General features: G+C 40.8%; 1 protein-coding gene across 3 annotated transcripts in view; it reads left to right on the forward strand.

Moving 5' to 3' along the window:
• The first annotated feature begins 360 nt into the window (after positions 1 to 360).
• The window catches only part of LOC127432465 (zinc finger protein 239-like), a 162,719-nt gene continuing 147,175 nt past the window's right edge, over positions 361 to 15,904 (forward strand). For 2 of the 3 annotated variants that reach the window (XM_051683577.1, XM_051683576.1), the window contains exon 1: positions 361 to 558. Coding sequence is in view for 1 of the 3 variants with exons in the window: in XM_051683580.1 (XP_051539540.1) it covers positions 409 to 558; positions 628 to 957 (480 nt within the window). In the remaining 2 variants the exon portion in view is untranslated. Of the gene's footprint in view, positions 559 to 627; positions 1,256 to 15,904 lie in introns of those variants that run through there. The other variant, XM_051683580.1, reaches the window with a different exon arrangement.

A 15,904-nucleotide genomic window follows, 5' to 3' on the forward strand; every position in this document is an offset into this window, starting at 1 on the left:
AACATCTGTCATGCTTTAGTAACCGTTATTGAGTAGCTGTAATAAGAAACAATACAAGTCCATAGCACATCGTGCTAATGACATGTAAATATTGTATTTTAACAAGCAGAATGTTTGTTCACAAAATGTTATACATTTTCAAAAGATGCTAAAGGGAGATCCTTCTGTTCAGTGTTTATAGTTCAGATGTTGAAGATGAGTTTGCAGGTGGATTTGATGTGCTGTAAATCAGTAGTATGTGTTTGAAATCCTCCTCATGAATCTAGCCTTGATTGTGTTGTCACTCCAGTACAGCAGGAAGCGCTATGAAGCTCTTTAGACCGCCGGTAAACACACTAAAGAAAGAAAGGAGAGCTCACAGTTTGAACACTAAGCTGGTGTGTTTATAGTTCAGTGTTTTTAGTTCAGATGTTGAAGATGAGTTTGCAGGGGGATTTGATGTGCTGTAAATCAGTAGGAACTGATCTGTCCATGCTGGATATTGATGATTTGATGAGAGAAATCTCTCAGCTGAAGAAAGAGGTGGCGTTACTGGAGGCAAAGCTGAGGGAAAGAGAGGTTTGTACAGGTTCAACACGGAGTCAGACAACCATTCAATATATAAATCAGTGTGATTGTGTTTGTCAGGTTTCAGATCAAAGATCCAGAGACACACAGGACTCAGAGCTCAGCCTCACTTTACTCTGTTATACTGATGCTCAGGAGAGTGTGTGTGACAGTAATCAGGGTGATCAAACCTCCACAGAGTCTCTGGCTTCTGTCTGTAACACTGCTGGAGAACAGCAGATGCTCAAGATACCATTGAAGATGTGTTCAGTGAAGCTGATGGACTGCAGGAACCTCATGGAGATGAGACGAGAAACCACAGCACAGGAACAACACACTGATGAAGATGATGATGATGATGATGATGAAACCACAGGAGAGAAACAACACACTTATGAAGTGATTTATTAAATTATTCACAAAAACATTTAAAATACAATTCACACAAAAATTACTTGAATACAACTCTTCTACTGAGTTTGAAGACATTAAAATATTTCTTTTTGGGGCTTAAAAAATTTTTTTAATGTGTAACCATTCGCAGATAGTAAAAAAAAAACAAAACAACTGAAATTCTTAAAAAAAAAAAAAAAAATATGCAAGGAATTAATTACTCCGAAAATTAATTAATTACTTCAGAAAAATTAACAAAACCTGTCATTCACTACAGAAACTGTACTCTTCTCCACCATGTTGAAAGTTTAGGACCCCTACCATCTATCAAAATTATTTCAGAGTTTCCCAGTCATAATTATGACTTGAGTGGTTGTTCATGTGCAACTTCCGAGTGGGAAATTTGTATTTACTATAATTCCGATAGCACGTGAAGGCAGCATGAGTTTGCATAAGTAATGTAGAATATCATTTTATCTTTATTTCTTAACCTCGATTTAGAAATACATTTTGGCTTCCCTGTACACTATATATTATTTGATTTGATTGAAACCAGCTGAGTTTAATTTCACACTGTCATTTAAGGGTGCAACTTTCAAAGTGTGACATCACATTATGCCACAGGAGGGTGTCAAAGTCAGTGAAATTGCTAAAGCAGGAAAGCCTGCACAAACGCCCTCTGGTTAAAAAAAAAGAAATAAAATAAATTCACTGACCTGTTTGAGTATAAATAAGAGTTTCATCCAAAAGGCCATTAAAAAGATAAAATACAAAATTTCTTGCGAAACGGCACGCTGTTAAACACAATGTACACATACGTCGACAATGGGACATTTTTTCCCAAAAAATAATAATAAAATGTATTGCCTGCATTATCAAACTGAGAATCAAGGTATGCATCCAAATGCTGGAAAATATTGCTTTCAGAGGCTGTACACAGTGTGTGGATCAAATTAGGACTAATTTCAGAATCAGAATCAGAATGAGCTTTATTGCCATGTGTGCTCACGTGCACAAGGAATTTTTTTTTGGTGATAGGAGAAACAAGCAAGTGCGCACAGAACATTACACAGAATATAAAAAAGGTAAGAGTATAAATAGACATACAAAAAATTGGACATATAACATAGAATGGCGTATGTACATGCGCAAGTGGTAATATATGCAACGTAGGGGCATGTACAATTATTGAATTAAATACGAGTGAATTTACATATGTACATGATATGACATAAATAATGGATAGACTTTGCTGTTTTGGAAGGAAATTGGTACTTTAATTTACCAAAGTGGCATTCAACTGATCACAAAGTATAGTCAGGACATTACTGATGTAAAAAAAACAGCACCATCACTATTTGAAAAAAATGATTTTTGATCAAATCTAGACAGGACCCATTTCCAGTAGCCATCACTCCAACACCTTATCCTTGAGTAATTATGATAAATTGCTAATTTGGTACTAGAGAATCACTTGTCATTATATCAAACACAGCTGTTTGTTTTTGAGTTGCCACAGAATGCAATAGACTTGTAGACTTAAAGTCAATATTAGGTCAAAAAAGAAACAGCTTTCTCTAGAAACTCGTCAGTCAATCATTGTTTTGAGGAATGAAAGCTATACAATGCTTGAAATTGCCAATTCACTAAAATTTCATACAAAGGTGTACAACTACAGTCTTCAAAGACAAAGGACAACTGGCTCTAACAAGTTCAGAAAGAGATGTGGAAGGCTCAGATACAAAAAAAAAAAAAAAAAAAAAAAAAAAAACAAGAGGATAAGTACATCAGAGACTTTAGTTTGAGAAATAGACGCCTCACATGTCCTCAGCTGACAGCTTCATTGAATTCTACCCGCTCAACACCAGTTTCATGTACAACAGTAAAGAGAAGACTCAGGTGTGCAGGTCTTATGGGAAGAATTGCAGAGAAAAAGACACTTTTGAAACAGAAAATCAAAAAGAAATGGTTAGAGTGGGCAAAGAATCACAGACATTGGACAACAGATAACTGGAAAAGAGTGTTAAGGATCTTAACCCACTGAGATTTTGTGGGATCAGCTAGACTGTAAGGTGCGTGAGAAGTACCCGACAAGACAGCCACATCTATGGTTAAGTACTACAGGAAGCGTGGGGTGAAATGTCACCTGAGTATCTGGACAAACCGACAGCTATAATGCCAAGGATCTGCAAAGATGTCATTGCTGCACGGGGATGATTTTTTGATGAGAACACTTTGAAGTAGTTTAAGAAGTTCTGATTTCTTTTTTTTTTTTTCATATTGTAATAGTAATTTTTCACATTATTAATGTCCTGACTATACATTGTGATCAGTTGAATGCCACTTTGGTGAATAAAAGTACCAATTTCTTTCCATAAGAGCTAAATCTGTACATTATTCCAAACATTTGGCCACCAGTGTATTTATACATTATTGCACTATGGGAGTCCTGAAGGCAGTTTAATTGATCATGTGGAAAATGGCATGAGGGTAAAAACTGTTCTTGTGCCTGGATGTCCTGGCACTGAGTGCTCTGTAGCGCCTGCCAGAGGGCAGCAGTTCAAAAAGAGAGGGCAGGGTGTGTGGGGTCCAGAGTGATTCTACCTGCACGTTTCCTCATTCTGGAGACGCACAGGTCTTGCAGGGGGATATCTCCTGAAGTCCATTATCATCTCCACTGTTTTGAGCATGTTCAGCTCACGGTTGTTGTGACCACACCATACAGCCAGCTGTTCAACCTCCCATCTGTATGCAGACCCATCACTGTTGCGGATGAGGCAGATGACTGTGGTGTCATCTGCGAACTTCAGGAGCTTTACAGAGGGTCCTTTGCAGTGCAGTCATTCGTGTACAGGGAGAAGAGCAGTGGAGAGAGAGAACGCATCCCTCAGGAGCACCAGTGCTAATAGTGAGGGTCCCGGATGTGAGTTTCCCCAGTCCCACTAGCTGCTGCCTATCAGTCAGAAAGCTACAATTGATTGAAAGCCATCAGATTGTGGTTGGCACGGAGAGCTGGGTCAGTTTGGTTGAGAGAAGATCATCAGGCATGATGGTATTTAAGGCTGAACTGAAGTACACAAATAGGATTCTTGCATAAGTCCCAGGTCTGTTGAGGTGTTGCAGGATATAATGCAGTCCCATGTTGACAGCATCATCCACAGACCTGTTTGCTCTATAAGCAAATTGAAGGGGATCCAGAAAGGGTCCAGTGATGTCCTTCAGGTAGGCCAAATCCAGTCTCTCAAATTACTTAATGAGCATAGACGTGAGAGGGACAGGCCTGTAGTCATTAAGTCCCATGATTTAGTTTTTTTCGGGGGACTTGGTGGAGCGTTTGAAGCAACCAGGAAACTTCACACTGCTCCAGTGATCTGTTGAAGATCTGTGTGAAGATAGGGGCCAGTTGGTCAGCACAGACATTCAGACAGGCAGGTGAGACACCGTCTGGGCCTGAAGATTTCCTAGTCTTTTGTTTCCGTAAGACAAGGTGCACATCCTCTTCACAGACCATAAGTGCAGATTGAGTAGCAGGAGGAGGAAGGAAGGGGGTTCCAGGAGGTGTTTGTGTTTTTGTGAAGTGAAGATCAGAGTGGGGGATGGGTGTGAGACTGTTTTTTTTTTCAAACCTGTAGTAAAATACATTTAGTTAATCAGCCATTTGTTGATTCTCTACAGAGTGAGGGGGAGGTGTCTTATACTTGGTAATGCTTTTTAGGTCATTCCACACAGATGCAGGATCGTTGGCTGAAAACTGTTTTGTTTTTTTTCAGCTTTTCTGAGTAGCTTCTTTTAGCCACTCTGATTTCCTTAGTGTGTTTCTGGCCTGGTTGTACAATATTTCATACACACTTCTGTAAGCATCCTCTTTGGCATGACAAAGCTGTCTGAGTTTTCCTGTAAACCATGGTTTGTCGTTACTGAATGATAAAAATGTCCTAGTAGGATGCACATATCCTCACAGAAACTGATATATGATGTCACAGTATCTGTGAGCTCATCCAGGTCTGTGGCTGCAGCTTCAAAAACACTCCAATCAGTGTAGTCAAAGCAGGCTTGTAGTTCCAGCTCTGCTTCATTAGTCCATCTCTTTACAGTCCTCACTACAGGCTTAGCTGATTTTAGTTTCTGCTTGTAGGTCGGGAGAAGATGAACCAGACAATGATCAGAGAGTCCTAAAGCTGCACGTGGGACAGAGCGATATGCATCCTGTAGCAGTGGTCCAGTATATTTCTTTCTCTAGTGGTGCATGTGATGTTTTGTTTGTATTTTGGCAGTTCATGGGTGAGGTTAGCTTTATTAAAATCTTCCAGAATAATGAAAAGAGGGTCCAGGTGTTGTTGCTCTGTGTCTGTGTTGTGATCAGCCAGCTGTTGCAGAGCTGTGTTCATGCATGCTTGTGGCGGGTACACACTCACCAGAATAAACAAGGCAAACACCCGTGGCAAGTAGAAAGGCTTACAGTTGATGAAGAGTGCTTCTAAATTAGGACAGCACCTCTTCTTCAATGCTGTTACATCTGTACACCAACTTTCATTGATGTAAAAGCATGTCCCGCCGCCTCTCGTTTTCCCTGATGATTCTGCAACACGATCTGCTCTGAACAGCTGAAAGCCTGGCGGATGTAATGCACTGTCCGGGATGTCTGCATTCAGCCAGATTTCCGTGAAACACAGTGTAGCAGAGTTAGAAAAGTCCTTATTTGTTTGAACAAGCAGGAGCAGTTTGTCCATTTTGTTGACGATGTAGCGGACATATGCCAAATGAAAACTCTGCAGCAGAGTCCTAAAGCCGCGTTGATGAAGCTTCACAAGCACGCCGACGCGTTTCCCTCACTGCTGTGCCTCCAACTAAGATGTCTAATAATCAAACACCAGCAAAAAATATTCAGGTATGCTCTGCCGAATATTCTGCAGTTCATCCCTGGTGAAACTGATTGGGAAAGATTGACAAAAAACATGAAAAACAGACAAAAGTAACAAAAATGCTAGAGAGCTCCACACCGAAGCAGCCATTCGTGGCGCCATCGTGACTATTTTATTTTCTCATTTTCCATATAACATCCTATACTGACTGAGCATTATCACATTTAGAGTCAATGGAAGCATCCAGAAGCTGGAAAATGATGCTTGCATGCTCGAAAATGTTGTTTTCAGATGCTGTATATGGAGTTAGGATGAAAATTGAGTAATATTTGAAAAACTTTTGTCCACCAAAGCAGATTCATGTTGTGTAACCATACAGGTAGCTAAACATAGGTAGCCAAGTTAAATAGTTTGAAACTTAGAGAACACATCTCAAGACACCTACATTCAGAGTGTGTGTGTTAGTCCATAAACAGTGACTTACATCTAGATTACATCTATTACAATGCCCTAAATGCAAGCACTCACCAAATAGATAAAAAAAAAAAAAAAAAATTATTTAGACTTTATGGTCACCATATGACTTTTTATTATTATTATTCACAAGATGAAGTGGGAGATGTGTTGACAATACATGTTTCTATGTAGTCACTTTTTTCTTTTTATGCGCTCGATTAATTTAGAACTCTTGTCTAATCAAAATACAAAATTGGAATTGAAGTGAGTAATGAATATTGTTAATTCAGACAGATACAGCAAATGATTGTACAGTGATTGTCTATATTTCACCTCCAGGGGCTGCGCTTGTACTTTAGAACACTGTTATATACAAACTATCGTCAGTGTGTTTTGCTGATAAAAATAGTTCAAAAAGCAACAATCAGCACGAATAATTGCCAAAAGCACTACACAATCATCCATTAAAAATCATTGTGTGACCCCATGGATGTTACTTTATGGCTTTGCTAAAGGCGGTGCATAATTTAATTTCTTTAAAACCGACTGATATGAGTAGAGGAGACTGTAGACTGTCATTAAAGGGTTAAACTTTTGATGCACCGAGTCACGTGACCATGGGGAAGGGGGGGGGGTTACTGGACTTCGCAGGGTGCTGTCCTGAGGAGGAATGTGAGCAGGGTGGCTTTCTAGTGGCTGCAGCACATCTAAGCAAGAAGTGTTTCAGACACACAATATTGTCATCCAGGGATACACTGAAGGAGATCACAGAGGGGGTATTTTGGGAGACTGCAGATGCAGTTGCATTCTTCTCGAAGAATGTCAACCGGGAGCGAAGTATCTTGAGGCTCATGCATTCTGAGTGAACATAAGACTCGCCGAATGCTGCTTCAACATGGGCACAGCCCAGGCAAGCAACACAATGATTGTGCCCGTCATACATTGGCGAAATTCAATCTTTATAAAGACAACAATTACACAAATGTGTCTTTAATAATCAGTATAAATGTATTTAAAAGAGTAGAAAGGATACAGCGATATCCACACAGGGAACAGGCGATGCTACTGCAGAACTTTGCAGGTGAATATTGCTCTATGTGCCGGCCGGCAGGCATTGAGTTTGCTGAAAAGTGCTTCTTTCTTGCGACAAATGATGAGAAGGTGTGATCCGACAGGTGAGAAGTGTCTCAACTCTGAAGGAGAAGTTCTGAGGTACGATGAATTCAGAGCTTTTTTTATACTCTTGCTTTGTGCGTGAAGTACAGGGGCGGAGCTCCAAACTTCATCTGCCAATGGAATTGGCGTGATGGTTTAGCATTCAGAGTGAGATCGAGCAAATTTCAGCAATGTTTCGTGGAACAGCACGCTGTTAAACACAATGACCACATATGTGGTCAATGGGTCAGACTTCCCCCAAAATTATATTGACTGTGTATTATCAAACTGAGAATCAATGGATGCATCCAAAAGTTGCTATCATAGGCTGTTACAGTTAAGATGAAAACAAGGTGCTTTTTAAACTTTTCTGAGTCAGTGCAGACAGACACCACACTGGGGGTTAAGTCATTCACTAATTAGGGATCAAGGGAGGCAGTGAACATCCAATAGCTTTCCTTTGCAACCAAGTGCATTCACTCCTAATATCCGACCAAAAGTTCGGTTTAGGCTACAGATGATGTTTGCACGCCTCATCATGTTTGTTAGACATTGGACAATGTTAAACAGGACAGAGTCATAATTTTTCATGAATTAAAAAAAATAAATAAATGGCAGTGATTGGACGTTGCTGACCATTACGTTGAATTAGAATTACAGAAAATCAGCTGTAATGTCTCAAATATGAAAAACCAATGCTCCTGGAAACATAACGAACAGTTTGATTCTCTATAGCTTGGTATTACTGTATTTAGCATTTCACAACTTAGTTCCATTGTCCACATTAGTGGAATTCAATTTTTAGGAAAACTATTTGCTCCAGAAATTTTTTTTTTTTTTTTGTATGTTTATTAGAGGCTACTAGTTCCAAATTAAAAAGGGGAATAAAAATTGCACACAGTAATCATGCTCCAGGATAAACCAGTTGAATAAATAATTGAAAATCTTTTAGTTCTTGTAGAAGTTCATAATTTGTTCACTGATGTGACATGGTTTGATATTCTATATCTAATACAACAATGTTCAAATTCATTTCCATCATGTTTATTTGAAATAATTTGTATGATAATTACTGTCTTGCTATCTTAAACTATGTACTGTCATGTTCCTTGTAGTTGCAAACAATGGTTCATGTTCAGATGGTGAAATGGCTTCTACATCAAAAGAATGTCAGACAGCACAGAGTCTTTCCTGGAAAACCTTACAGCCGCTCCATCTGCAGGGAGAGATTCACTTATTTAGGGAGTTTTAATACTCAAAAGAAACATGTGTAAGAAACCTAAAACACACAGGACCAGGAACAGGCATTGAGATGAAGATGCTGAAGTCTTTATTGCTGTGTAGTAGAGACAAAGTACATGAAATCACCTTGAGTTCATCGGAGTCAGAACTAAACCATGAGAATTTTAAAACCTTACGTTTTAACTAGTTTGTAAAATAACATGCCACCCATAATGTAAATTAGACTGTGCTCTTCATATAATTAAAGAAAATGAATCTCACGGTCTGGTTGCCCGATGTTGTTCCAGGTGTGAGCACCCAAATGGTGTGGCGATACCAGCTGTTTAACGAATACCCAACAGAATGATAACGAAGGTCAAGTATCCCTTTATTTGGAAAAAACTCAGGATCTTTGTTTCCTGAATGTGGTTCTCTGGATCTTTCAGGCTTGGGAATCTCCTCTGGATTTCTGGATCTTGGCTTTTCCTCTGTTTTTCAGTAAGTCCCTTGGCTGCACTGGTTCTACCAGATCTCTTGTATTCTCCATGATTGGATCATCTTTCTCTAGGAGACTGCACATTTCAGACAAACATCTCAATGCTTATCTGAAATGAGAACTAGAAGAGGTTGCCCCCTTTTTCCCCACAATTATCTTCACACATTTAAAACATTAAATCACAGTTTCATCATAGATCAGTATTTATCATACTTAAATGCAATAAATAGGAATCTAAAATCAAAGTCATAAAACATTTCCCACTGTGAAGAGGCAGGCGAGGAATGAGGATCTAAATGCAGCTTTTAATGGAAATCAAAGATAAACGAAGTACTCAGAATAAATTGAAACAAAACACAGGAAACCAGGCACAGAACGTGACAACACATATGAAGACCGACAAAGAAACCAGGGGAAACAAAGGATTAAATACGTGGGGGCAAACAAGGGGACGAAGAACACCTGTGGAAACAATCAGGGGAAAACCAATCATAAAATGAAACTACAAAAGAACTACAAACTAACAGGAAACAGGAACTAAAGAATTTCAACATAAGTCAACACAAAAACAGGGAATATGTGACAGAGCCCCCCTTTTAAGGAGCAGATTCCAGACACTCCAAAAAAAATAAATAAATAAATAAAAATAATAATTGTCCATGGGGTGTGGGGGAAAACAGGTAGTTCAGGGGGGCCTGGGAGGCGGCCGCAGGGCCGAGACAGGGTCAGGAGGCCTGGGAGGTGCTGTAGGAGGAGTCTCTGGGGGAGCGGGCAGAGCCGCATGAGGAATGGTCTCTGGGGGAGCGGGCGGAGCCCAATGAGGAATGGTCTCTGGGGGAGCGGGCGGAGCCGCATGAGGAATGGTCTCTGGGGGAGCGGGCGGAGCTGTGGCAGGCTCTGGGGGCGGAGCCATGGCAGGCTCGAGACAAAGAGTCCTGGATGAATGGGAAACGACCTCCGTGGTTGTGTTCATGGGAAGAGACTTGGGAATGACCTCCGTGGTCGAGAACGTGGGCAGAAACTGGGAAATGACCTCCGTGGTCGTGGGCAGAGACTCGGGAACGACCTCCATGGTTGTGTTCATGGGATGAGACTTGGGAACTACCTCTGTGGTCAAGAACGTGGGCAGAAACTGGGAAATGACCTCCGTGGTCGTGGGCAGAGACTCGGGAACGACCTCCGTGGTCGTGGGCAGAGACTCGGGAACGACCTCCGTGGTCGTGGGCAGAGACTCGGGAACGACCTCCGTGGTCGTGGGCAGAGACTCGGGAACGACCTCCGTGGTCGTGGGCAGAGACTCGGGAACGACCTCCATGGTCGTGGGCAGAGACTCGGGAACGACCTCCGTGGTCGTGTACACGGGCAGAGACTTGGGAACAGAAACTTCTCTGGATGGCTGAAGTTGACAGTGCTGGCTCTGGGACAGACGAGGATTCTGGCTCATTGGCGCAGACAATTTTTGATGTAGGGTCTTCATGGACCTACACACCGACATCAGTGGCAGATCATACGACTTCAAGACGGGGCCGTGGAAGGCTTCGAGACAGGGAGCCGAAGACGAAGGTTTTGGCCCAGGGTTCCTACCATAATCCACTGTATAATGGGAACCACAAAGTTCCAGAGCCTTCTCCACATATTCGCCGAGCGTCCAGTGAGGATCAGTCGGAGGCATCAGTTCCCTCAATACACTATTCAGACCGGCCCGGAAGAAAACCACCAGAGGGCGGTCTGGATAGTGCACTTCATTTGCCAGCTCTAAAAACTCACGGACATGATCCTCAACTGGACGATCCCCTTGTTGAAGGAGTAGAATTCTGACAGCCGCTAGATCCATTCCTTGGTCAGTCTTTCTGTGAAGAGGCAGGCGAGGAATGAGGAACTAAATGCAGCTTTTAATGGAAATCAAAGACAAACAAAGTACTCAGAACAAAACAAAACAAAACAAAACAAAACACACGGGACACCAGGCACAAAACATGACAACACATGTGAAGACTGACAAAGAAACTAGGGGAAACAAGAGATTCTATACATGGGGGCAAACAAGAGAACAAGGAACACCTGTGGAAACAATCAGGGGAAAACCAATCATAAAATGAAACTACAAAAGGACTACATACTAACAGGAAACAGGAACAAAACAAGAATTTCAACATAAAAGTCAACACAAAAACAGGGAATTTGTGACACCTTATGACAATTGTTGTTCTAAGCTGCTCACTTTCTTTAGTAAATCCTGATAGCCCATCTTTCTTTTGTGTGTTGAGTGACACTGTTTTGCCTTATGTCCCCTCTTTCCACATGCAAAACAAACAATTTCCTTTTTTATTAAAATGTTTTATTGATTCCATCTACAAGACAAATAAACACTACATAACATACGGAATCAGTTATATAAATTAAACCCCTCCCTCACACCCCCCACCTGACAAACACACACTACAGTGGTCACTTACAATACAACATAAAAATAAAAAACCTAAAAAAATATACTTTCAAAAAACAAGAATGCACATACACATCAAACTAAAAATTAAAAATCCCTCTCCACTGCTCCTCCCGAGAACCCTCCAAAAAAGCCAAATATCCACCCCACTTCCTATTAAATAAATCCCATTTTCCCAACCTTCTAAAAATTGCCTCCTCCAGTGCTGCCACCCTGCCCATCACCCTGCACCACTCCTGAAACGAGGGTGCCCAGCTGACTTCCACCCCCTAAGAATAATTTGCCATCCAACCATAACCCCGGCTAGGACCCAACTTTTTAAGTGGCTATCCCCAAAATTAATAAACACTCCATCACCTAAGATGCATAGTCTGGGGCAAAATGAAAATTGTGTGTCCAATACGTCACACATAAATCTTTGTACCCTCAACCAAAATTCTTGTATCTTAATACATCCCCAAAAAACATGGATTGTGTCCACATCTTCTGATCAAAATCTTAAATTGCATCAGACACACCCTTGAATCTCTATATGCAGACTTGAAGTTTTTTAGAATCCTAATCACACTCCCTCCAGTACCAAGTTTAAATCTCTCTCCCATAATCTCTTGAGAGAAGTTGAAGCTCTGTCCCAAAGATTTGAATTAACAGGGAGTAATACACTGATACCTCATAACCCTTTCCAAAAGCATTAATCACCACTTCTAGAGTATCTGCTCCTTTAGGGGGGTGTATGCTACTCCCAAAAATAGTACAGAGCAGGTGGCGCAGCTGTAAATACCTAAAGAACTGAGATCTGGGAATCCTGAAATGTTGGACCAAATTTTCAAACGATCTCTACACTCCACTGTCATATAGGTCACTGAGCGTATTAACCTCCCTCACAATCCACTCTGACCAGCAGAAAGGGGATTTATTAATACGTAATTTTTGGTTTAGCCATATGCTCAAGGCAATATTAATAAATGTCCAAATTAAACACTTTGGACACTTTTGTCCATACCGAGTGCAAATGCTAAATAACGGGGTGTGACTTAACTTCTCCGATTAGTTTAATAGAAAGGCTTTGCAGTGGCAAAATAGAGGCAAGAACTTCCTGTTCAATACCAAACCAGGGAGGGGCTCTCTCAGGTGGAAGCGACCAGTGAGCCAAATGTCTGAGACCAAATGCATAATAATAAAACAAAATCTTGGGGAGGCCTAGCCCACCTTTGTCAATCGGCCTATGTAACTTATTAAAATGTAATTTGCTCTAGGGGCTGGCTGTTTCACAAGTGCAGCAGATGACCCAATCCCCCCAATATCCCACAAAAAAAAAAAAAACTCCACAAAACAAACTCCAGCCAACAGGAGGCACAAGCACATAGAATGAGCAGATTCATCCACAACTGTCCCGAAGGAGTGTTATTCCACAAAACAAACTTCAGCCGCCAGGCGGAACCAGCACAAAAAGAAACATAACAGGCGCCCAGTTTCCTCGGATGGTCAGTTGTATGTTCAGTGAGTCAGTTCATTTGGAGGCCATGTGAGAAACACACTATGACTTCCTCAGTCCATCGATTTTATGAAAAACATCGCTTGTTGTGGGCATGTAAATATTTTGCGGCCATTCTTAGCATCCATTCTCAATTTGGCCAGAAACATCAGTGCAAAAGCGATCCTCCATCGATACAAGAGATTCTTGAAGGAGTGTTACTACACAAAACAAACTCCAGCCACTAGGCGGAACCAACACAAAAAGAAACAAAATGGCGCCCAGCCTCCTCAGACAGTTGAGTGTATGCTCAGCAAGTCCGTTCATTCCGGGGCCACATGAAAATCACCAAATGGCTTACTCACCCCATTGTCTTTATGAAAGACAATGCTTGCTTTGGGCATGTATATATTTTGCGCCCATGCTTAGTATCTATTCTCAGTTTGGCCGGAAACAGTGCAAAAGTGATCTTCCGTTGATGTAAGAGTTTCTTGCATTCCTTGAATTGATCACGTTTCTCTCTTGTCGAATTCGCAAAGTCTGGGAACAAGAAAATGCTGTGATTCTTCCAAGAGAGCTTTCATTTGCTCCTCGCCTTGCGCAAAACGAGACCTTCAGATGATCTCAGAAATTTGGCCAGAATTCATCGGGCCTCTGTGAGCTCGCTCGATTTCCAGCTAATGGCCTGTTATGTCGAGCAGACTCGGGAAGAGCTCATCTAGGAATTTCACCATATTGTCTCACATTGTCTGAACAATGCCTTGCAATGTGCCCAGCTTTTCCACATGAATAGCAAGTGACAACACCCTCTGAATTGACTCTTGAGAACTTCTTTGGCCTGTAATGGAAATCATCTGATTGTCTAGAAAAATTCTCTTCTGCCAAAGACAGCGACTGGATTTCTGGATTTTTCAGCTTTGATTTCTCTATTTGCATTGAAGTACTGAGTCATTTTAGAAATGATTTGCTCGTATGGTGTATTTACATCTACATGAAGAGCAATGGCTTCCTGCATGTGTGGGCTACTCTGTGCTATCAATGCAGACTTAAACATGAGGTTTTGCTTAGTCACATTTGGCAATTCACTGTAAGAGCTAAACATTTCCCACAACCTGGATGCAAAAGCTACAGGATGTTCCCCAAGTTTCATTGTCACTTCAGATATCTTTTTCAAGTTAACCAAATCAGCTCCAACAACTCTATTAGTGCTTCTCTCCTTGCACCTCTGTCTGCTCTTTTGCTATGGACACTCTGAGAGATTGCTCTCATGAATGAGTGAGGAAGGCAAGTCATAAGAATTATAAATGCATCTGCAAGGGTGTAGATTTGGCTTGAACACTGGGGGTGCATTCTCCAGATTTGACAAGAGCTCAACAGGATCTCTGTTACCAGGTTGAAATTCACCCACTGCTTTAACAAGACTCTGAATGTCAGTAAAAAACAGCTGGATTACAGCTGGGGGGCATTTCCAGATCTATGATCGCATATTCTCTCATTTCCAGTTCTGGGGTCACTAACACTCTTATTGCCAGTTCCAGCCCTTTTTGTTCTAACTGGTGCTATTGGGAACATCACAGAATCCTCTGATGACTAATGTCTCTGACCAAACAATGTCTTTTGTTGTAAAGACCTAACAGACTCATTTTCTGACTCAAAATGTGCTATTTCTTGTCTAAATTTCACAATTTGTTTCTTCAGAATAATCTCCTCAGCTTGGTGCTTTCTCAAAGACATAACACTGACACTGATTTGAGTATGAAGCAACTTGTTTTCTGCCTTCATTTCCTCCAGTCTTTTCTTAGTTACTTTTTATGATGCAAAAATAGCTTGAAGTGCATTAGCCAACTTTCACTGCTTTTAGGCATCTTGGGATCATTTTTGAACCAGGATATAGCCCACTCATAGTGCTTATCCACTACGTTCTCTATCCCATCAAACAATCCCTTTGAGCTGTGCTTAGCGATGTATTTCACAATCAGCTCTTCCATTCTTAACATAAGCGAATTTAAGTACAAATTCAAAAGGCCATTCACAATTATTTCTTCACTGACTACACATTATCTAATTACTTTAAGATATTAGTTCATCTAGTTATTCACAGCTCCTGTGCTTCGGATGCAAATGAATAAAATGTCACAGTGCATCAGGCCTTTGAACTTGTAAATGTCTCACTGCTTCGGACACAGCCACACTCCATCAGGCATCAAAGTCCAGCTTCACTAACACTCACTCTTTATGGTCAAACAGTTTCAAATATATAACACTGCCACACTACGTTTTGCAAAACCACACTACATCGGATTATTGTTACACTTTTAAACAGTCTACCCAGCCACGGTACATCGGGCTTAACAACACTTACGTTTTAAACACTGTCACGGTTTAAAACAGGGAAGGCCTATATAAGACAAAAAACACTGCTTTGGATTATCATTTTAAACATAATGGAGCTGCAGTTCATCTGGTTCCCTACACTATGATTAGTTTCAGTTACTTAAAAACTTACATCTTAAGCACTTCGTTTCATTTGCTTTTAGAAACAGCTATTTCATATTTCATATTTTTTTAAATGAGGGGATTACTTAAAACAAAAACAGCATAAAAGAAGAAAATCGCAGTCTTACCTTACTCCACTTTTCTTTTTTTTTTTGGAAATCCCTCACTGGGTGACTCACCAGTGTAAGAAAAATAAAACACACACAGGACCAGGAACAGGCATTGATCTTGAGATGAACATGCTTAAGTCTTTATTGCAGTGTAGTAGAGACAAAGTACATAAATCACCTTGGATTCAGCTGAACCATGAGCATTCTAAAACCTAACCTTTTAACTAGTTTGTAAAATAACATGCCATG

Source organism: Myxocyprinus asiaticus, chromosome 42, assembly GCF_019703515.2.
Source record: "Myxocyprinus asiaticus isolate MX2 ecotype Aquarium Trade chromosome 42, UBuf_Myxa_2, whole genome shotgun sequence".
Taxonomy (NCBI): domain Eukaryota; kingdom Metazoa; phylum Chordata; class Actinopteri; order Cypriniformes; family Catostomidae; genus Myxocyprinus; species Myxocyprinus asiaticus.